We start from the raw sequence: 23,566 nt of genomic DNA on the forward strand, positions 1-23,566 counted from the left end.
TATGTAAGAAAGCTTGAACAACATCTAGTTGGACCATGTGCAAATATTTGGGGTCATATTATCATTCCTGATGTGAATTCTTCCATTCTTCTTCTGATCTTTGGTCCCACTTAGTTGCTAGACCGGTCTCTGCAGCCTCTTCTCCCCTAGGCTCCGGCAGTCTTAGTACCCAAGACATCATCACGTCTAATGCAGCTGTAATTCGATGTAAAGACACCAAGGGACATTCCACCACCAGAACGGGAGGGGGGGGGTGTCTGTTGGAGAGAGGTGAGCGCTGACTGCCGCAGGATTGAAGATCAGATGAGTAGATTAATTAATGTTTACATTTCCTGGGGTTCTTCTGTAAGCAGATGAAAGGGTAGAGAGTGCTTATATGCAGTGAGCTACATGTCTCCCAGGTATAGGAGGAACTTTGCTGGGTGGAACTGGAGAGTGTGGCCTGAGATATTCTCCTTAAGTCTAGGCACTTGGGACCAGAAAGGGTGAATTTACGGGCACAGCCTCCAGAGATAAAGGAGGGTGCCTTTGTCTTTTGACATCTCTAGCAGATGTCAGGGATCTCCATTTGAAGGGGGACCCTACGCAGAAATAAAGACGTGGGGTCACCCACAAAATTAAAACTTCGCAATGCAACCAACAATACACCAAACTGATGGACTCACTACCCACCCCACCCTTCCTCCCCCTTCCTTTTATTCCTCTCTCCTTCAAAATATTTTAGTTTCAATACTCTTTACTTGCGGTAGATAACCATGTAGCATGTATGATCATTTTGTACCTTCTTTTTTATTTACCCAACCTACCTATGTGAAAACCATATCTACTGAAACCTATGTGTACTGTCTACGCTATTTACGGAAATTTAATAAAAAACTTTTGTTACAAAACCAGCCTCTTTGGGAACTTTGTACACATCCTACATGCATCACTTCAGAGGAAAGTTCAGGGCACCCCCTAGGATGGTATGTAAAGAAATTGTGCATTTTTAATGCTGCCCTTTAACCAATAATAAATCAACTACTTCCTCAGCTCTGTATAACATTTGGTTTGTTCATCACTGTGTATACTGTAGCTCTGTTAGGTTCTCAGATTAGTTAAGTTTTGTCTCTGTATATAGTTAATTTTATTAAGGCAGCTTGTTGGTTTTTATTCCTCTTAGTGTTGCATTGGTTGCTATCTTGTGGTTTATCACGCTTTTAGTTTTCTCAATAAAACAGTGGCTATGACCCCTTGAGATAAGAGCTGCGCCACAGCAGGGATTAGGGCCACTAATGTTTTCAGGGACACTGGCAGGCCTGACAACATGAAATGGAAAGGACATAGTTATTTATAAATTCTAGATTGCAGTTCCTGAATACAATGTTCTGGACTCAAATATCTGAAATGCCTGCGAGACCAGGTGGCCGCAAAGGCTAACAGATGTGTGTCGTCGTCCCCCCTGATAAGTGAAGGCACCCCCTCTTTGCAAGGAGGATTTCCTCATGGGTTTTCGAGGATTTGTGAGTTCAGGATTTACAGCAGAACTGTGTCTCAGGTTTCAACTCTGAGTTTACGTTAGAGGATTTTCCAGTATGATGCTTACCCTCCTTCTACTTGGGCAAAGGGTGCTCTTACCCCCAGTGACATCCTGGGACCGTTATGTCAAGCACCATGCCTTATAGGCCTATGTAGGCCCGATGACCCCTCTGTTTGGGAACCCATCCTTTGGGAACCCCTGACAGGAACCTCCTTTGGCAGGTGGATGAAGGCCTACCATCGCCGGATGGTCTCATAGTTGCAGGATCACACTCTGGCGGTAGAGGCTCACTCTGGTCCAGGGCCTGGGAAATGGTTGGCGGAGGGACAGTTTTGTTCCTTTATCGCCACTTTCTCTGGCCCAAACGCCTTTGATGGGGAGCAGACGGCCTTTGACTCCATCCTCTTAGACTTCACCCCCCTCACGCCATCTCCATCATTTACTCTATTCTCTCCCTGCTGACCTCCCACAATTTACCTACCTATACCTCTGTTTGGGATCGTGAACTTGGTACCTCCATCACGATAGCTGACTGGGAAAAGTAATTCCCCCTCACTCATTCTCTCTCCGTCGCCAGTAAGGCCCAGGAAAAGAACCTTAAAATACTTACCATATGGTACAGATGCCCTGTGGTCCTCCATCAATACTAGCCTTCAGTATCGGACTCCTGCTGGTGTTGTAAAGGCGCCCAAGGCAACATGACTCGCATATGGTGGAGTTGCCCTCAGCTTCAGGGGTTTTGGCAGGGGGTGTTGAGGATATACCTCAGAGTGACCGGAACTGACATTGCAAATGACCCTAAGATCCTGTTACGGTCCATGATCCCTGAATCACTTAAAACGGCAAAGGGCCTCCTCAGGCACTTCCTCACGGCAGCCAGGACCGTGATACCTCGCCACTGGCGCACAAATGCACCGCGACCATTGTGGAGTGGGTAGTGGAGATGGACCGTATTGCCGACTTGGAAGACCTCTTGGCGGGGGAACGAGATGCAGGAGATAAATCTGTACACACCTGGTCCGCCTGGCTGGTCTTCCGAAACTCGGACGGTTTCCTGGCAGCCCTCTCACCTTGATATGTCCACATACGAACACCACCTAGCTGCCTGGCAGGAGGTGGGCGTCCGCTGTACCCATACCTGTCCCTTCCTCTACTTCAACAGGTCTGTTTTTCCCACCTTTCCTTCCTAATGCCTGTACCCCTCCCCCTTGTCCTTCTCCTTAACCCTTATGTTATTGGTACTACTGCCAGTCATCTCCATATTGCACGCCACGGCCTAGGGAACTCCATAAGTACACCCTTCCAATATGTCACGTACCTTACAGCTGGGACCCACTATAGGGGGGACTGCGGTAGGATGGCGCTGATGATCCCTTGGTCAGGATTGACACTAAGGTCCCTAGCTCTATGTTGAGATGCTCATTCTGCAACCTGCCCCTGGCATTTTGATATAATTCTGTCTTCGATATATTGCAGTGTAAACTATTGATGCTATCCACTCCAATACTTATTGTTACCTTGTGATGTTGTATTGTCCTTTTGTTTCGGTGAACCTGTGTATTCACCTTTCTCAAATGTAATTGAAACTTTAATAAAGTCAGATTGAACTAAAACTAGAGGGACAAACTGAGGGAGAGACTGAGCCTTCTTTCAATAACATACAATGCTTTTAGATATTTGAACCTGTTTAGCACAGACAGTGTTCAAATCTAGTTTACAGCTTATAATGAAAACTGCCAACTATGATATCTGCCTTCCTTAACATTACATAGTGGGGAAGCCAAGTATAATTTTAAGCAAGTAAAAGCATTTGTGTAGGTAAGCAGCAATTTTGAAAACATTTTTTAAGTTATGCAATGAGAATGGGAACAAATATAAAATAAGTGGTATCCTAATTTCAAATGTTAAAATACAATTTATTCTTTGGAGTCCTCATGTACCAAGTCATCAAACACAGATAAGGTACATTCCTCTTTAGCCTCAACTGATTGTGCAGAAACAGCTGCAGCTAGAGGAAAATCAGAAAACAACTCTGGAGGAGAGGGCATGGATGCATACTTGTAGACCCTGCGGTTTGAGTCTGCTAAGATGGATGAAAGTTTCCCTATAAACTCAGATATAGAAGCAGAAAATTATTCCCTGGATACAAAAATAGGAAGGTGCCACACTCTGAAAAGTGTATAAGAAGTGTATAATTAGAATGCAAGTGAGGTTTTCCCACAAGGGATACTCACAACAACACTGCAGGACCAGGAAGGGTTAATGTCATCTGTGATTTTTTTTTCTTTACTGAAAGCAGTAGGGAGCCTGAAAAAACACCCCCCAAAAAATTTGAAAGTCCCCCATCCCCGCTTCAACTAATGCAAACACGTGTCAGGCGCACACATGTATGAAAACAACGGTTGTGCCACACGTTAGGTATCTCTGCATACGTTTGAATTAGAGAAATAATTATAGCGCCGATATTCACAGTCATTTCTAAATGATGACTTGTACAAGCTCCTAAAAGTGTTGCCTATGGACAATTTGGGGTACCTTAGTTTTTCACCAATTCACAGGTGCACTACATTTTTAAGCTTGGCATGTTGGGTACCTGTTTACTCGGTGCAACCTCCTCTTTTATATTTTTCAAAAAAAATGGGTATTATGTTGTGTTTTTGTGCACTAAAATTAATGAAAGTGTATTTTAGGTTTGATAGAGTTGCACTAATATCGTGCAACATAAAAATTTGCTACTGCCACCATTTTAATCTACAGGGTCTCTGCTTCCAGGAAATATATAATTCTGGGGTATTTAAATCATTATCAGGTCTAAAATGTGGCTTTTAACGTGTGCACTCCCCCCCCCCCACAAAAAAGCTCTAGCAGCAAAAGGGTTAATGTATGTACTGTACAAATGGTCTGTTATATCTCTAAGACCATATGATTTTCAGATCACTTCTTACATATTACAGGGCAGGGCTTTATCACCCATGTGTCCCCAGGGTAGCATCAACAGATAAATACTACCATGTTCTAAGAAAGATGGCATTGAAAACATTTTAATCTGCCCCCAACTGGGCATCATAGAGATCACAGTGAAACAGCAACAGACCCATAGCTAGAGAAGCCTTTTTCTTCATAAAATAGCACTCTTATATTAAACGAGGAGAAACATAACCATTTTTCTATGTCTTTAGTTATATAAATTATTGTTTTGTAGCCATATATATTATCCATAGGGGTGTGAATAGGTTACTGTAAACAGCTTCTCAATCTACAGCTCCCATCAAACTTGCTCAGCATGAAGAAAGAAGAAAAGGGATATATTAGTTGTACAATGTTCCTCTATTTTAGTTTTCCCACTGGCCTAGAATTTGGTATTAAATTAGTGTTAAAACACATGAATGTAATTCAGTATCTTGAAGGTGCAGATAAAGTGTGATCTCATTTCAATTATTCCATGTATGCCAATTAAAGTTTTATAGCTTGCCAAAATGATCCACAATTTTATATACATTTTGTAGCATCCTTGTGCTAATGTGAATACTTATATTTTTCAAACATACTAAGAAATTAGTAAATGAACCATGTTTTATCCACATTTTACTTACGAATATTGTCTGTGTTTTCCCTCACAATGTCTGTTTTTAGGAGATTATCAGCCAACACAAAAGCTCCTTCTTCAACTGTGTCAAGAAGCATGGTGGCTGCTCGCAGCTGGTCCTTTGCAGTCAGGTCTTGCCATGCATTCTGAGCTTGCGGTTGGAGGAGATTGTTAACAGTCTCAACCATTGCCTACAAAGCAGAAAAAGGCAATTAATATGGTTACTAAGCAATATGAATATACAAAAGCATCAGCAGTTAAGTACACTGGCCATCGTGAGCATTCTTACTGAAAACAAAGGAAACAAGTTAGTAATAGTATCAGAAGAAAGAATTTGCTAAGGCCCGTAGAATTCGGTCTTATAAAATGTAACCAATTAATTATTTGTAGTTTTCCTTTTTTTGGTTCATAAAAACATCAAATCCCAATGAGATTATATATCTATAGATATATAGATATATAGATATAGATATATCCATCCCTGTGCCCGGTGTATAACTGGGCGAATGCCATTCACACATCACTATCACGACTAGATGGAGCAGAGGAGAACCGGAAATTCCTATGCTCATAAATCAATCATTATACATACATCATTATATTTTAGGTGTACTTTGCAGGCAAATAAATAGTTCCATGTAGGATTCTTAATGCATTTTCTACAACAGACTCAAAATTACTTTTAAGAATGCAAAGAGTTTAAGAATAACTATATCCATACGGTAGGGTTTTTTTGGCAAATCTACCCAGGGCCGCATATCCCACAAGGCCAACCGAGGCCTGGCATCGAGGTGGCAGGGAACAGAGGGGCGGCAGGGGTGTGGAATTCCTATCGCCCGACACCCAGGACATGCAGTTCCGGGCGCCAGGTGGGTAGTTTTCTACATTTAGCCCTGCTTCGGGCAAGCAGGGCTAAATGTACAGCGGGGAAACTGCTCGTTTGTTTACAAGTGATCTCGGCGATGTCGAAAACTCCAGAGTTACTTCTACGGACAGATTTTAACAACTACCTATCTGCAGTGGTTTGTTTTCCTGGCCAATTTGCAAAATATATATTTTTGATGCAGTTATCCTTTACAGCGATCCGTCACTGCTGAATTAAATGTGTGTGTGACAGCATGTTTTGCAATATATACAAGCCACGCATCCCAGTATAAATGCAGAATTTGTTTGCAGTGTGCAGGGGGTTAATGGAGAAACATTAGGTTTAACAACTGGTCACTCCCTCTGGCAACTGCTATTTAAATGAGGTATAGTTTAGTGGGAGTGTAGTCCTGCATGTCAGACCTGTACATATCTGTCTAATTTGATTTAATATGGATAGAGATTGCATTTTATTTCACATATATAGGGCCCTGATATTAAACTGGATTTAATAGCTGCAACCTAGCATTACAGGAGTTGCAACAGCATTACGGGAGAATAAAGATGTTCTTACATAGACCTTTTGCATGGACTGGTTTGTTGTGAACTGCTCTCTGTGCTTAACCCTCCAGTAGATATTGACAAAGAAAAAGCCTAATAATGTCACAGATTAAATATTCAGAAGACTTTAACATGATATGCTGGTTTAAGGACTTCAGGTTGCTCACTACAAAAATCTAACCACTTCCTCTGGTAACCTACCTTTACAACGGCAAAAGGAATCCTCTGAAGCTTGTAAGGAACCTCTGTTTAAATCTTAATGCATCAAAGTACCTTACCTACTAACAAAACTGTAACTTATTTGTATATCACTTAGCTGCAGATTCTCAAATCTGCATGGTGGCTACTTTTGTTCCCTATGGTCCCTGTTTGTTGTAAAGTAGCCACAGCGCCAAGCTTCCTGCCGTGATGGTCTACAATCTTACATTTAGTTTACTAATTTGTATAGAAATTATAGTCTTATCATGGGAGTGAGCTTGGAGTGGTGTCTACTTTACAAGACACACAGGGACCATGGGGAACAATGGTAGCCATCCCCCAAAAGGAAGGACAGTGTCGGCACCAATTCAAAGATGATTTGAGGATCTACAGCTGATGCACAAATAAGCTACATTTGTGTTAATAGTTAGGGTACTTGAATGCATTTTTAATAGGGATGCACCGATCGGTACTGGGTATTTACACCGATACAGGCGCTGTAAATTTAAAACAGGAGCAGCTGCCGTAAGGTTCCGTGCTTGCTGGGGACCTCACGTCAGCCTTCTGGGGACCTTAGGGTGCTGCTTACAGCACCAGCTCGCACATCTCCTCCACCTTCTCACTGTGGGACCATGCCGTCCACACCACCATCCAGATCCCTGGTCAGCCCACCTGAGAGCCCGATCAGTCCACCTGAGAGCCCGCGCAGCCCACCCGAGACCCTGCACAGCCTCCTGAGAGCCTGCACAGCCCACCTATATACCCACACAGCCACCTGAGACCCCGCAGCTCATCTGAGACCATCCACAACTCACCTGAGGCCCTGCATACATCAGGCTGCCACCCCGGAGCAACACAGAGTATGTAGCTTTATATTATTTTGCATTGCTGTATAATGTATTGCTGGGATTTGTAGGCCTCTATAGCAGGTGGTATTCTGCATTGCTGTATAATGTATTGCTGGGATTTGTAGTCCCCTATAGCCAGTACCATTCTGCATAGCTGTATGATGTAATGCTGGGATTTGTAGTCCTCTATAGCTGGTGGTATTCTGCATTGCTGTATAATGTATCACTGGGATTTGTAGTCCCTCTACAGTTTGGAGTCAGTGGCAGAACTACCAGGGTCACAGCGGCTGCAGTTGTGACCAGGCCCCGGCGCTCCACCACTATCCTAAATTAATTTGTCTTTCTTTTGAAAAACTGTCATATGACGCTAAAAAGAAGGTATCGGTAATTGGGATTTGCGAATACTTCAGGAAAAGTATCGCTACTTGGTCTGAAAAAAAAATGGTATTAGTGCATTCCTACCAGCAACCCAAAGTAGATATGCACATCAATTACATCAATTTTTTTTTTTATAATAAGTTTTTATTGAAACATTTTCACATAGAGAAATACAGGGGTACTTCACATAGACATACAGAGAAAGGTTGACAATCAGTCACTATGGCAGTGCTTTACATATTTCCGGTACCCACTTCGCCCCTACAGTCCATTGAGCAAGAACCCCAGGTAAGAGTATGGAAACATAAATGGATATAAAAGATCTATCTATTACTCAAGGACATACAATGTATATATAGTATGGTTCCCAGCCGTACCAAAGTCCCACCTCATTGGACTAATATTTTCTTGGCTAGGTAAAATGGGGTCGTTTTATATGCCAGCCAACAAGCCCACGTTTTCGATAAACGCTCTTTTTGATCCAAGCCAATGAGGGTAAGTTCTTCCATGCAATTAATCTGTTCCACCTTATCCAACCATTCTCCTAAGGCGGGCACAGATGCACTCTTCCATTTGGCTGGAATCAAAAGTTTTGCCGCGTTAAGCAGTTGTGGTGTAATAGAGCGGGCATATCTGCCCATTGAACCCTCAGATCCATGGAACAGCATCTCCCATGGGTCTAGCTGCACAGTCGTTCCCTGAATGTTCAGTATTTCCGCAGCAATCTCCTGCCAATAGGGAATTATTTTAGGACATTGCCACCATATTTGGGCGTGTGATGCCACCTGTCCGCAGCCCCTCCAACACAATGGAGATGTAGAGCTGTCAATCTGGTGCATTCGTTGGGGCATGTAATACCAACGGCTCAGCAGTTTATAATGGAGTTCCTGTATATGTGAGGATCTGGACAGGCCTCTCGAGAAAGCCAACACGCAAGCTTTGCGTCTCTCAGAAAGAGGACTGTCCAGCTCCATCTCCCATTGTGTCAGGTATGGCGGATGAGAGGTGGCCTCTAGGTGGGACAGAGTATTGTACAGTGCGGAGATATTTTTAGTGGGAGCGATACCGTCGGGAAAAAGCAGTTCCATCGGGTTAAGTTCCTGTCTGGATCGTATAGGTGTAGGAAGCTGTTGCACAAAGTGTGACAGTTGTTTATAACGCCATGCATCCATGAAGGTAGGTCTGGGGGCGTGGAACATAGTGAGGACACAGGTTTAATCTTCCCCTCCTGTAAAACCTGGTGTAATAAAGGGTCAGAATCAGATTCCGTTTGTAACCATGTGCGGTACCCCGTCTAGAAGTCCCGGTGTGAAATATGAATGACCTAGTAAAGGCATCATGGGGGAGTTGTATGACCATTTCTGTTCAGAGTGCAGTGCGTCCCAAATGTACAGTGTCGTGTCCGTCAAGGGATGCGTGGCGTCGGACAACTGTCTATATTGTTTCGGAATACAGCACCTATGTAAGGCTGTCCGACACATGGCAAATTCCATCTCTACCCACAATTTTGACTCTTGAGCGTAATGCCAATCTATTAGTCTGGCCAGAGATGCAGATCTGTAGTACCTCCTAAAGTCAGGGAGGGAAACTCCTCCTAGCGATCTTGGTCTGGTTAAGGTTTTATAAGAGATCCTTGCTCTTCTATTTTTCCAGATAAATTTAGAGACAAAGGATCGTATCAATGCAAAATAAGAGGGTGGGACTCCCATGGGAAGCATTTGGAAAAGAAAGAGCAATCTGGGCAACACATTCATTTTGATGGCACCTATCCTACCCAGAAGTAATAAATTCCAAGGCATTTCAGTTTGTGCAGCTGCCAAGAAAACGGAAAGTGAGATTTCAGATCTCTTACTTCTGCGGTAGGGACCATTAAGAATGGTGGATTTTGAGGTGTTCATTTTAAAATTTGACACGAGATTATAGTTTTTTAATGCCTCTAATAGGTTTGGGAGGGAGATGCGGGGATTTCTGACATAGAATAAGATGTCGTCTGCGTAAGCTGCATATTTGTGCTCCCTAGGGCCCAACTGCACCCCCTGGATGTTAATGTTACGAGTAATGGTGGATAGAAAAGGTTCCAATGAGATGGCAAACAGCAGGGGGGATAAAGGGCACCCTTGTCTGGTACCATTTCTCATGGAGAAGGGGGGGCCGAGCACTCCGTTAATCCTCACCCTAGCCACAGGATGCTGATACAACACCGCAATCACCCCCTGCGGAAACCAATGGCAACTCCCCTAGTTCTGTTTGAGTCTGAGAGGCTGTAGTACCACTTGGGGTAACGATAAGAGTTTATACGGGTATTGGTAGAGTGTGATAGGTGGGTTTCTTGAAGAAAAACCAAATCACTAGAGAGCCTGTGGAGTTCCCTCAAGACCTGGTGACGTTTAGCCGGGGTGTTCAGGCCCCTCACATTATAAGAGGCTAAGGTTACAGTTGCCATGGTTAGTCAGGAGCATGCAGTACTGCATGAGGAACAGCATTAATCCTACACGGGTGGGGAAACATCTCAAGGGAGGGGGGTGGAGCGGGGTGGGTTGAAGGGCAACAAAGACACACAGGGAAACATAGAACACCTAGAGACAATAACATATTCGACAGCATGACGACAGCAGACATTGATACTGTCGGCATTCTGTGTTTGCATAGCAGGTGCCAAACTCCTGCCGTGCAGTTCCCGCCAGTCCTGGGAACAAGGCCCCGGCAACCACATGCCTTCATGGGGGGACATAGCAACCCAGGGGCTCCAAACGGTGAAACGTCCACAGTATGGTAACATAAGGAGGCCGTAGACCACAGCCCAATGACCAGCGGATGGCGATGTCGAGCACAACGCCAATGTATAGTCATCTTATGCCGCAATAACGAGGAAATAAAACAGCAATAAAAATGAAAAGAAAAAATCTTGAACACTGAAGAAGTGGAAGGAAGAATCCAACACAATCCAAGATCAAAACTGTAACTTAGGGCACGACCTTGCTCCGTCCAGCTCTGAACAGGAAAACCATTGAGCCAACAAACTGAGGATCATCCAAAATCACTGGAGGAGTCGGTGCGTGCATCAACTGGGGAGAATCATAGGGACAAGCAAACAGTCTCACCCGTGTCCTGCAGGCGCCTCCGATCTTCCCGATCGTCGCTTCTTTGGAGGAGTACGCCAGCTGTTGGACATTCCGGTTCCCAGGTCCGGCACCCCACTAATCCAGCCTGGTAATGCGGGCACAGGGATATTGAGATCCGAGCAGAAAGCCTCCAGCTCCTCCGGGAAGCGCAGCACCGCCGAGCGGCACACAGTACATATTACACACACAACCGGTCAAAAGTTTTAGAACACCCCCATTTTTCCAGGTTTTATTGAAATGTAAGCAGTTCAAGTATATATGTAAGCGGTAAACTGCCAGAGATGAACAAAAGATGCTAAGGTTAACACAAAAACTGAAAAACAATGTACATTTCAGAGTTATATAAAGGCCTTTTTCAGGGAAGTAATTGGTTAACAACTCACAGTTGTTCGGCAGCAATGTAAGTAAATGAAGCCTTGAAAGTTTATGCTAACAATTCCTACAGGTGTCCCAACTTTTGTTGGTTACTCTGTATAAAAGCAGTATTAGAACAGACTGTTACTACACCCTCTTAAGCAATATTTGGACAGTATTATACTGCAGGAATTAGTATATTACTCTCAAAATGTATAGACAAATCGCACGAAGGAGTTAAATAAACCACATTCTTAGCACAAATTACATCATCCTCAGTGGTGTGTAGAAAGATATTTTTTTTCTCCTAAAATGTTCTATACTCCATTGTTTTAAGATGATATAGGTTTATGGAATGCCTGGAACTTCAGATTAATAGCTTGATGTCTCTTAAATTGATGTATATCTACTAATCCCAGGTGAAGAGGTCATCCAACTATATGATCCAGAAGTTTTCAAGAAAAATCCAAAATGATTGCCCCTCCAAGTAATTGTGGGTAAAATTTGGAATAAAGTGAGATGAGAATAGACATCATAGTTGAGATAAGATAGTATCTTCCCCTTCCAAGATTTTGGGTGATAAAAGCTAAGAGAAATTTGGGAGTGGGGAATGACACTAGAACCTACTAAAAGAGAACAAAGTGAAGAGATCAAGAATAAGGAAAGAGGAACATCTGTGAAAGAACTTCTGTCCACAAAATGGCCAAGGCTGAATATCATTGTCTGAGATTAAAGAATCTCCAAATTATTTGAAAAGTATAGATTTGCATCAATCTGTAAGCAATTCATGTTAGACATATATCAGACTAAATCATTTAAACTGACCATTTGGTTATATAGGGGTCTATTCACTAAGCTGCCGAGGGCAGCCGAGTGAATGACCGATCTGAAGTGAAGTGAGCCGAACACTGTTCGGCTATTCACTTCAGGCTGGTACGGCTGATTTCAGCCGTACTGTAATGCTCGCCTTGGGCGAGGGTCTATTCCCTCCGTGGATCACAACTGCGGACGGAAATGGTTAATAGGAACGGGTATCAGATTAGTAGCTACTCCCTGAATTGCCCAGTTTTGTAGTTTAGGCGGTTAGGAGGCTACAACACATCACACCCCGTTTATACAGCTGGGAACAGTAATGAACTGATCAATGGTTATACACAGCAGGCAAGTATGTAATAGCAGACAACAGTAATGTACTGGTTAAGGTTATACTCAGCAGGAGAGTAGGAGCTCTGGTTCAAGTATATAATAGCAGACAACGGTAATGCACTGGTTCGGGTTATACTCAGCAGGTATGTATGTAGTAGCAGACAATGGTAATGCACTGGTTAGGGTTATACACAGCAGGTATGTTTGAAGCACTGTTTCAAGTATGTACTAGCAGACAAGAGTAATGCATTGACAGCATACACGAATCCCCCAACTTAGGTTAGTGGTAGTTTAGCAGGGTAAGCAGTAGTACACAGATGCAGCACACAGCTGATTTCCTAAGGTTGTCACTGAAACACAATAGGTCTGACTGCACAGGAGTGTTGAGGCTATCGTATAGCATAGCCTGGGATACTTGCGGTTTTAGTGGTCAATGATAAGTTCCAGATGAAGGACTGGGTCCGTTTAGGAGAGCGGCATTCGGCTCGGCTGTTCTGCTCGGTCCCTCAGAGGGACCGAGCAGAACAGAAAAAGAGTGAAAAAGTAAAAAAAGTAAATAGAAAACGATTGTGCGAAGCTAGCAGTGACAGCTAGCTCCGTCCAATAGTTTCCTATTGTCCGGCGGCTCTGCTGCTGTAAAAGAAAAAAGAAAAAAAAACTCTCCCGGGCGCTCTGGGAGCCTCCCACTCCCAGCCGCCCAGGAGAGAAACACTGCTGTGTCTTTTTTTCTTTATTTTGACACGAGCGATGTCAGAATAGAAAAAAAAAAGACTTTTTCCCATTGAAAAGCATTGAGACATTACTATTGGCTATTTCAATTTGCAATAGCCAATACTAAACTAGCATTGTACCCGCCCTCTGCTGATGGACCTGATGGGGACTTTTCACCTGTCAGAGTGAGATAGTAGTAGGTAGACGAGCTTAGAGTCTGTTAGGGTATAAGGGAGGATATGGTAAGTGGAAAAATAAAGCAGGTGGAACCGTTTAAAATCAATTCAGTAGATGGAAGAGCTTACAATCTTTAGGGTATACAATAGGGAAGAACTTAATATCCAATATAAGAGGAAACAGAAGATAACAGGAATAAACGATCTACTAGAGTATAACAGGTTGTTAAGCCGGCCATACACCAGAACAACTTTGTTAGAATAATTTCGCTTTAAATTTTCTAATGGTTATTGGGGTCTAATCAATGATCCTTTTTGACTATAGTGGTGAGAAGGATGGAAAATATTTTTGGTTTTCTTATATAAATGAATGAAATTCTAACCATGAATGTGATTTTCATTTATGAAACAATTGTACATATTGTAATGTGCATGTGCAAGGCACAAAAGAAACCTGTTGTATGCGTCTGGAATTCCATTCCAGCAGGTCTGGATGACATTTTTTAAGTTCTTCGAATGAAATTAGTTAATTCAGTGATGCTTGAATGATGACAAATTATTTCAAATGGTGTAACAAATTTCTAACAGTCTATGGCCAGTTTTAGGGTTTAAGAAGGTGGAAGGTGGAAAAGCTTACAGTCTATTATGATTACAATGGAGGGATACAGAACGTTAAAAAAAAACAGTAACATACCGTACAAGATTTCTTTGAGGGGAAAACCATTTGTGTAATTGTTTTCTTACATTACTGGAATAGACCTAGGATCTTTTTGGCCCCCAATCTGGTTCTGACTGTAGCCCCTTTCAAACAGTCCAAGGGTCATTAAGACTTTTCCATGCACAATTGCCTTCTCCAGTGAGTTAATTAGTTCTTCTGATAGTATGTCCAAAATAAGGCAGATTGAGTCTAGTCATCTAGGCCTATAGTTGAAAGAATTAGCTTGTTTTTTTTTGGAGGATACATTTGTTTGTTTTACCTGCTATCCATGGTATTTGTTCAATTCTTCCCCAATGCCAAAGTTCAAAGGCATCAATACTTTTCCTGTCTTGCTTCTTCTCTGTCCATCTTTCACATTAACCCCTTCGTGACTGACGACGTACAGTGTACGTCGCCAGCATCGGGGCTGTTTAAACAGACTCCCGGCGACTTTTGCCGCCGGGACTCTGTTTAAACTTGTAGAGCCGACTGTCGGCTTTACAACAGAAGCGATCCTGGCGACTTACCTGTCGCCAGATCGCTTCTGCGTCCCGAAGAAGGGGCCGCCCCCCCGCCGGACACCCCCGCCGTGCTTCCCGGGCTCCGTTGCCCCTCCTACGGGCCCGGGACCGGCGATCTTTGTGTCCGCGGGGAGCTGGGGAGGAGGTCGACGAACTTCCGTTCATCGATCCCCTCCCCGTTCTATGGGACCGGGAGCGATGCAGATTGCATCACTTCCGGTCCCTGGGCTGTCAGTTCTGGGCTCCTGCAGCCCAGCTATAAGCTATTGAAGTGCGATCTGCACTTCAATAGCTTATTTCCAGTGTAAAGGTGACACTGAGGGTCTTTTGGACCCCCAGCATCACCTTAAAGAGGACCTGTCACCACCATCTGCTATTACATGGGGGGGCTTGCAAGCCCCCCCATGTGATAGCAGTCAAAGAAAAATAAAAAAAAAACAGTTTTTAAAATTAAAATGAAATAAAATAAATCTAATAATAATAAAAAAAAATTTAAAAGTACCCCGCCCCCGCGAGCACGCGCGTCGCCACGTAAACACGCGTCGGGTGCGCCTACGCATGAAAACGACGAACGCGCTACACATGTTGGGTATCGCCGCGCACGCCGGAGTGAGAGCAATAATTCTAGGGCCAGTATTTTGGGGTATCTCTAAATTGATGACCTGTGGGGGCTTTTAAAGTGTCTTTTATTGACTTTTTGGGGTACTGCAGTTTTTCGCCGTTTCACGGTCGCACGCAATCTGTAAACTGGGCATGTTGGGTATCGTTTTACTCGTTGTAACCTCATCTTTTATATTTCATTTAAAAAATGGGTAATTTGTTGTGTTTTGGGGCATTTAATTAAATTTGTCACTAAATTTTGGGGTTTAATAAGGAGTTGCGCTAATATTGCGCAACATAAAAATTTTCAACTACCACCATTTTATTCTATAGGGTCTTGGCATTCAGAAAATATATAATGTTGGGGGGTTTTACGTCATTTTCAGGCCTAAAATGTGGAATATAACATGGGTGCAAAAATTGAAAAAAGGGCCTCAGTCATGAAGGGGTTAATAGATAATGACAGAAAATGCAATAGCCTGGACAATTCTTATCTTTATACCCAAAGACACATCACTACTTTTGAAGCTTATTTCTAGGTCTTTCATTCGTGTTTTTCCAAGGGCATGTAATTAGGACATATTGGAAGTGTGTACTTAGGGTTGTCTAGGACTGAACAAGCAGAGAATCTAAAAAGACTAGAGGTCTAAACAGACATTGAGAGACCCAGTCTAGCAGCGTGGCTGGGGTAGTTTTCCTTGGCTGAGAAAGCAGGCAAGGCTGCACAACTAATAGCCAGGAATCTGTAAAGTTTTCTATTGCCTGTTGTGTTTGGCTGAATGTATTCCCATGCATGGGAAGAATTTCTGTTATTCTCCATTTTGAACAATAATATAAAGGAACACTGGTTGGTAAAATGACTTTTTAAAATGCTCGGCGTTTCATTTCAATCTCTAAATAATTTTTTTTATTATTTGTCTTACAAATAAACTTTCGATACATTACAAAAGATGCTCAGAACACTAATGATAAATTTTCCTTTGCTGCCCCCTTTGTAGTATTTAAAACTGGTACTCACCCTAGGCCGAGGCGGAGACATTTTTCCAAAACTGTCAGTTGCCAGCGATGACGGACCCACAAAAGGAGCTTTTGGCCTTTGATATCACTGAAGACGAGGTGCGCTTAGCGATTAAATCGTTGAAATCTACAAAACGTGCTGGACCAGATGGTTACTCTTCCCTTTTTTATAAAAAATTTGCAGACATTGTAGCCCCCCACCTGACTTCCCAATTTAACTACATTAAGCAGGGACATCCGTTTCCTCCCGAAGCCCTTAAAGCGAATATAGTCATGATACCCAAGCCTACAACGGATCCACACTCTCGGGCTAGTTTTAGACCCATCTCGTTACTCAACACCGACGTGAAACTCCTGGCTAAAGTCTTGGCCTCTAGAATTAATACTTTTCTGGGGCACCTCATCCACAAGGACCAGGTGGGTTTTGTACCCAGTAGGCAGGCGGGAGACAGTGTGCGCCGAGTTCTTAAACTTATACACCTAGCTCGTTCCCGGTCTATAGAAATGATGCTACTCTCCCTGGACGTGCGCAAAGCATTTGACACCTTGTCATGGCAGTATCTGTTTTTTGCCTTGCGCAAATGGGGTTTTGGTGATGACTTTTTAGCTTGGATATCTGCGTTATACTCCCAACCCTCGGCCTCCATTCGCTATGCAGGTTTCAGCTCGGCCGCTTTCCCTATACTGCGGGGCACTAGGCAGGGATGCCCCTTATCCCCCATTCTTTTCATATTGGCTCTTGAACCATTAGCGGCTGCCATTCGGAAAAATGCTTCCATACAGGGATTAGAACTGGCGGATACCCCTCACAAAATCTCGCTTTACGCGGATGATATCCTGTTAGCCCTATCCTCCCAATATCTCTCTTCCCAATTTATTCCGTACGCTATCGGACTTTGAAACGTTTTCCTGCCTACAGGTTAACGAGACTAAATCGAAAGCCCTGAACATATCCCTGAGTGCCGGTGGCCTTGGATTGGCTCAATCAAACTTTTAATTTCTCCTGGCCCCCTTCCCTACCCTACTTAGGAATTAGACTTACCTCCTCGCTCGACTCACTCTTCCACGCAAACTATCCCCCACTCTTCCGTGAGTTGTCCGCCCTCCTCACTTCTTGGCACAATATGTCCTTGTCATGGTTGGGCAGGATCCACGCTATAAAGATGTCCTACGTTCCCAAGATTCTCTACCTATTTAGGGTCCTCCCTGTCCATATTCCCAGCCATATTCTCCGTATAGAGCAAAGGAAGATCCTCCGCTTTATATGGCATTCCCGTAGGCCCCGTTTGGCTGCCCAGGTCTTGTATCATCAAAGGGGACAGGGAGGCCTGGGTGTCCCCCACTTAGGGAAATATTGCACAGCAGCCCAGATTGCTCCGCTAACACTGTTCCACTCCACCGCAGCATTGCCCCAATGGGCTCTCATGGATATAGTTGAATGTGCCCCCCTCCCAATCCATAACTTGTTATGGACTCCTCCCTCCTCACGCCCCCCCATCCAGGACCCCGTTTTGCGGTTTAGTTTGAAGCAGCGGGATTCGGTCAAATATACTGCGGGGCTGAGGTCTCCCCATCTCCGGCATATTCGGGACTCCCTCATTCCCCCCAGCTTATGAGAACACATTGGCGTTCGTGTGGTAGTCCCGCCGGAACCCCTTTTACATTAGGGACCTATTGTCTATAGATGGGGTTAAATCCTTCCAACATCTTCACACCCACTGGAACGTTCCTCTTACAGAGAACTTCCGATATCTGCAACTCCAGAGTTATGTCACATCACTTCTTCGGCACAGCTCTGGTTCTCCATGCACCCTTACCCCCTTTGAGTCCCGTTGTTGGTCTGATCCTCATTCGGCGGGCCGACGAAATGCTCCCCGAATGTTTTGGCCCAGGAAAACGCCCACAAGGTCATGTTCCGATGGTACATGACCCCGGACAGGATTTCCAAATTTGCCCCCTCCGTTTCACCCCGTTGTTTCCAGGGATGTGCGGACAGAGGCACTTATTTCATATCTGGTGGCAGTGCCCAAAGGTGCAGAGGTTGTGGATCAGCGTCTATAATTTGCTGAGATGAGTTCTCGGTACAACCATTGTCAGTAGCCCTTGGGAGGCCCTCCTGGGTACCTTCTGATGAGGGAAAGGAAATTAGCTAATTTTATCTTCTTGGCTACCAGACAGACAATTGCCAGAGCCTGGAAGCAGCCCACATTGCTTATTTCGGAGGTCAGGCAACGGGTCATGGGTATTATGGTACACTAGAAGCTTACGGCTATACTACACAACTCGTATGCCTCTTTTCAGAAAACATGGTCGCCCTGGCTGGACTATGTACAGCCAACGGGACTGGACCGCAACTTATTGGCCCTCTGATCAGGATTTGCCCAGTCAGGGTGAGGTGCCCCCCCCGATTCCCCTTGCGGCCCCCCTCCTCTTTTCTTTTCTTCTCCTTGTATGTCCTTTTCTCTTATCTTTTGTCTTCCTCCTTTTTCTCCACCTACCTAAAGGTTCTTCTGGTGTTTGTTGGAACCTACCTCGGATGTTACGGAGTGATGGCACGGCTATAGTATGCAGCTTTTATTACCCTCTAGTGGAGTTTTGCTGGCGTCCTGCAGCAGCAGCAGGTAGCTGGTAACCCCGCTTCGGGTCTCCAGCAAGACTAGCCCACCCATGGAGCCTACGCACAGGTTGTTTTGGTGCTATTTGATTTCATACAGGCTTATGGGGGGGAGGTATCCGGGCTATCCGGCCGTATCCTGATGGATACGCGCGGCAAATACGCCCCAAAGAAGCTCCTGTACTTCTTTGGGCGTAGGGCATTTTACAGCGTGTTCCTACGCGCTGTAAAACGCCCAGGTGGGAACCATGCCCATAGGCAATTATTGGTTTTCACATGTTGAGCGTTTTACAGCGCGTAGGAACGCGCTGTAAAACGCCCAGGTGTGAACCCGGCCTAAATCCAATTTGTGCAATCAGGAGTAGCAGAAAGCAGAACCAGTCTATTTTATCTCTATATATTTCTTAAAAACAGTGGGGTGGATTAACTAAAACTGGAGCAGATGGAGTTTGGAGCAGCTGTGCATAGCTTGTTCAGTTAGGCTTTGTAAATAAGATACATTTTTGTTAATAGTTAAGGTACCTGAATGCAATTTTAAGTTTTAACTCCTGAGTTTAGTGTCACGCATACTGCAAATAAATAGTGCTATTTACATAACCACCATGACCTGTTCTATTTGAAAAGTGTTAACAGGAAGAAAGATTTGCTATCATGCATGTGAGATGGTAAACTCACCAAATATATAACAAAAGGTGTGCATTAGGTTCAAATGATGTGTACATTCATGTTGTACCAAGCTGCTTTCATTAGCGTTATTAGAACACAACATCTAAAACTAAATTTTTAGTAGCATATAGTATGTAAAGATCACCATTATAACCAGAGAAGTAAATGCAAGAGAGCAGTTCAATTAACATTGTTTTAAGGCTCGTTTACAATAGCAGGCGCGCATTAAGGTGCACAAAATACACATGGCTGATGAGCATTGTGCACACATGCTACAATGTGTTGCAAAACCCATCACAATGCTTGCTTTTTTCCTTTTTTGTAAGAAAATGTATTTAGGCTGACACTTTAGTTAAGTCTATGTACGTCAGTGCGTTGCAATGCATTACAGCACATTGTAATACACTACACAATAATATAACAAGTACTACTTTTTTTTCCAGCGCACACCAATGCGCAATAGGACATAATAAGACATAAGGCAATTTGCCTTGTCTATGTGTTGGGACTGCGTTGGGCAACACTGCCGAAGGCAGCTCAATAAAGCTAGTTGGAATGAGTCCTTATGTAACCTGGTTAGACCATAATGGGTGTGATTCTAAATGATATTCTAATATGTATAAAATGTATTTAAAAAATACAGTTCACGGTGCTAACGTCCATATTTTCTCTATAATACTTCTATTATTATTAAATACCACAATCACAAGAAAACACTACTATTAGAATCATTACCCATACCTACTGAGCAGCCAGTCTTCTGCCTACTCAGTCCAGTAGCTCCTGTTTTAGAATACAGTTTGCCATTATTGACAAGGGACATTTTCCTCGACAGTAGTTCATGTTAAATCTTATGTACTAAGAAAATGTCCACTACCCTCGTGCTGACATAGGTAATCATAAGGTTGTCAGCTAGCCAGTAATATATTGGTCTGGCCAACAAAAATTTAACTTGCAAATGCTAATGAAAGGAAAGATAAATCTGGCATTTTTTCCAGTGGTAACCTTAAGAACAAATGAGTACCTATGTCAGTAGGTAGTAACTACAAAGACTAACAAAACACACAGTGAATCTATGATGAAGGTGGGTGAAACAGTGTGAGGGGATATGAATCAAAGGCAACTCCCTAACTTTTTGGGTGATTTTACATGTCTGCATACTTCCAAGCAAGTATGGAAGCATGCAGTTGAGTCCAGGCTGCATACGTTGATAAAACGATAATAGAAAATTAGCAACCAACTGTCTCTTTGTGCTGCATTTATGCAGCCTGGAGCAGACACATGATTTAAGACAAATTTTGCACTGTGTTCACAGTGTTTTGTTTGAATGAGCTGCGTTAATTGCATGTTTTGCTTCTGTTTAGCACTGTACATCCCATACTAGTGCTCTTCAGTAAATTATTCAGACTTCTAATTAGTCTTTTTGGCAGAATAAAATAGTGAGCATTAACCTGCATGTCGTATTGCAAATATGTTTTAGGCTTGGAAAAGCACTTGAAAATGACCGAACCTATAAAAGACAACTAGACACATACACAACGTAGAAATAAAAAATTTACCTGAACATATGCTCTGCATGATCGCTCTCTCTTCTGCAGCTAGATAAAATATGTTTAAAAAAAGTTAGAGGTACAGTAACATACATTTGTATATATTAAACATATATTCGATACACAAGAAATATTTAGGAATCCAGAACTGTGATAATGATGCAATTAATAAATGTAACATTTAGAGTGCAATTAATAAATGTACCATTTAGGACGCATGCACACCTGTGTGTTTTAATGCACATGATTTAAAGATATGCTATCAGGTGGTTAGCTAAATTACAACAGCAGTACTCTTAAAAAAAACAACAACAAAAAACAACTTACCTGTCTGACAGCCCATTTGCTAAAATCTCCCTTTGTAGAAGAGCTCCCAGCACCAGTCACATTCCGTACTTTTGGGTGAGAAATAGTGCCCCCCTGTGCTTCTACAGCAAGTAATGCTCAAAATTGCATGTACACATATTGCCTATTGCTTTACATGGTGTTGATCGGTATTGCTAATTATTTCAATTAACAGGGGTTCTAGGATCTATTGATGACATAGGAACACATGAAAGTGTGTGATTGTTGATTAGACACAACACATGAAAATGTGCACAACAAGTTGTGAATCTAGTGAAACTATAGTGTAAACTCAGTGATATCACTATTCTTGTGAGCGGTTATGGTCCGATTATGTTTACATGTTCAACCACCCTCTAAAGTCAAATGTATAAACCAAATTAACAGCGCTAGTAGGTGAATCAAAAACCATATAGTCGTGTTTGTGAACTACAAATCATAAAAAAACACATCAATGCAAGTGCCGTTAATCAATAAAAAAACACGGCACTGTAATAGTTAATAAACCTGTGTACGATTAGAAGGTGATTTTTAACCAAGTGCTTCTAGGTGTCTCAGTGTGTAAAAATAATCAGTCTATACACATTAAAAATTCTTCACTTTTTTTACACCTTCATGTGCATTAATACCATTAAGTGACAAATCATATGCGTGAAAAAATTCAGGTGGGTAAACAAAAATACAAAAGAAAATAATTGTGAATGACAATTAATTGTGCTAACAAAAAATATATATAAACAGATAAAGTCTCTGTAGTATACAGCTCCGCTTCAAAGCCAAATAGCAGAGCCTTCCAATGTTCGGTAGAGTAGTGCTTTCCTGGGCTTTGTATTAAGATCAATACATCCCCCTAATAGAGTGCGTACTCACCCCAAACTTTCGGCTATAACAGACAGCCCCAAACGCTTTGTCTGATGGGACACCGTTACTGCGGCGTCTTTCGTATCTCGTTCTTTACCATCAGTCCTCATCAGTCCTGCCCCTACATGTTTCGTCACCACCGACGTCCTCAGGGGAAACACTGAGGACTGATGGTAAAGACCAGATGGCAGCCTTCCAAAGCTGGGAAACAGATGCCTGATGCTAAAAAGCCCAAGAAGGATTAACAGAGCTAGTAGAGTGCTCCTTGAGGGCTTGTGCACACCAAATGTGGAGACGATGCAGAGAAGAGCAGTTACATAAAAAATGCATCCAATGTATTCCAATGGTATTTTGGGCTCTAGTTCACGCCACAGAGTTCAGTTCCAGAGCATGTGGAAAAACTGCAGCATGCCCTATTTCTGGAACGCACCAAAACACATGCAGATGCATCAAAAACACGTGCAAATGGCAGAGCTTGCTCATGGTGGCAGATGGCAGCACATCTTGCTAGCTCCCACACTTCAGGCCAGGCATCACCTCATAACGCCCTCTCAGCACATATATCGGCTTTGTTATGAGTCCCACCAGCAAGAAGAATCCCTCGGCCTGCAAACTGACACCGGCCCGACAGCCCAAACCAGATATTGGGACTTTTTTTCAGGGCCCCCGGCATTCACAGAAGCGGCGGCGAGGAGGTAATATGGCAGCCGCACGCTCTGAACCATCCGCTTCTGGCTCTCCAGCCCCTGCTACATCGCGGCCACCCAATTCCCGTGCATCTTCCAGACAGATGCCCACTTCTTCAGATGAAGACCCAGATGAGCACGAATTCAACAGTGCCCTGGCACACTTACCCACAAAACAGGACAGGGCCGTAGATAATTTTTTTCCCTGGGGGGGGTTCAGCTTCCTCAAATTATAAGACTTTATCTAGCAGACACACCAAGGTTTGAAAAAAAAGCGACATCCGTGGCCACTTCAGCACCCCCCCCCACACACACACACACACATTATATGGGGCTTCTCGGTCAAGAGTGCGGTGGGACTATTTGCCTGTGACTATTGGCCAGTGGGTCCCCGTGTGCCTTCCACTTTTCTAGGTGAGAGGCTCCTCAGCCTTCCCCTAGCACAGCACTGTCAGTTCATGCGCCGAGCAGCCATTCAAAATATGCCTCCCAGAGTCCCAGAGCCGAGTGTCAGCTTGAGGTGGGATGTGATAGGACAATGGCTGC

At 43.4% G+C, this 23,566-nt stretch overlaps 1 protein-coding gene across 1 annotated transcript in view; it reads right to left on the minus strand.

Moving 5' to 3' along the window:
* Nucleotides 1–23,566, minus strand: part of LOC108800739 (adhesion G protein-coupled receptor L3-like) — a 185,872-nt gene that overhangs the window by 103,677 nt on the left and 58,629 nt on the right. The window contains exons 5-6 of the mRNA XM_018572729.1: nt 21,138–21,176; nt 5,113–5,296 (exon numbers count right to left, since the gene is read on the minus strand). Of these exons, the coding sequence (XP_018428231.1) occupies nt 5,113–5,296; nt 21,138–21,176 (223 nt within the window). The remainder of the gene's footprint in view (nt 1–5,112; nt 5,297–21,137; nt 21,177–23,566) is intronic.

This window comes from Nanorana parkeri, unplaced genomic scaffold, assembly GCF_000935625.1.
Source record: "Nanorana parkeri isolate BGI_ZX_2015 unplaced genomic scaffold, ASM93562v1 scaffold2116, whole genome shotgun sequence".
In the NCBI taxonomy this organism is placed as follows: Eukaryota; Metazoa; Chordata; class Amphibia; order Anura; family Dicroglossidae; genus Nanorana; species Nanorana parkeri.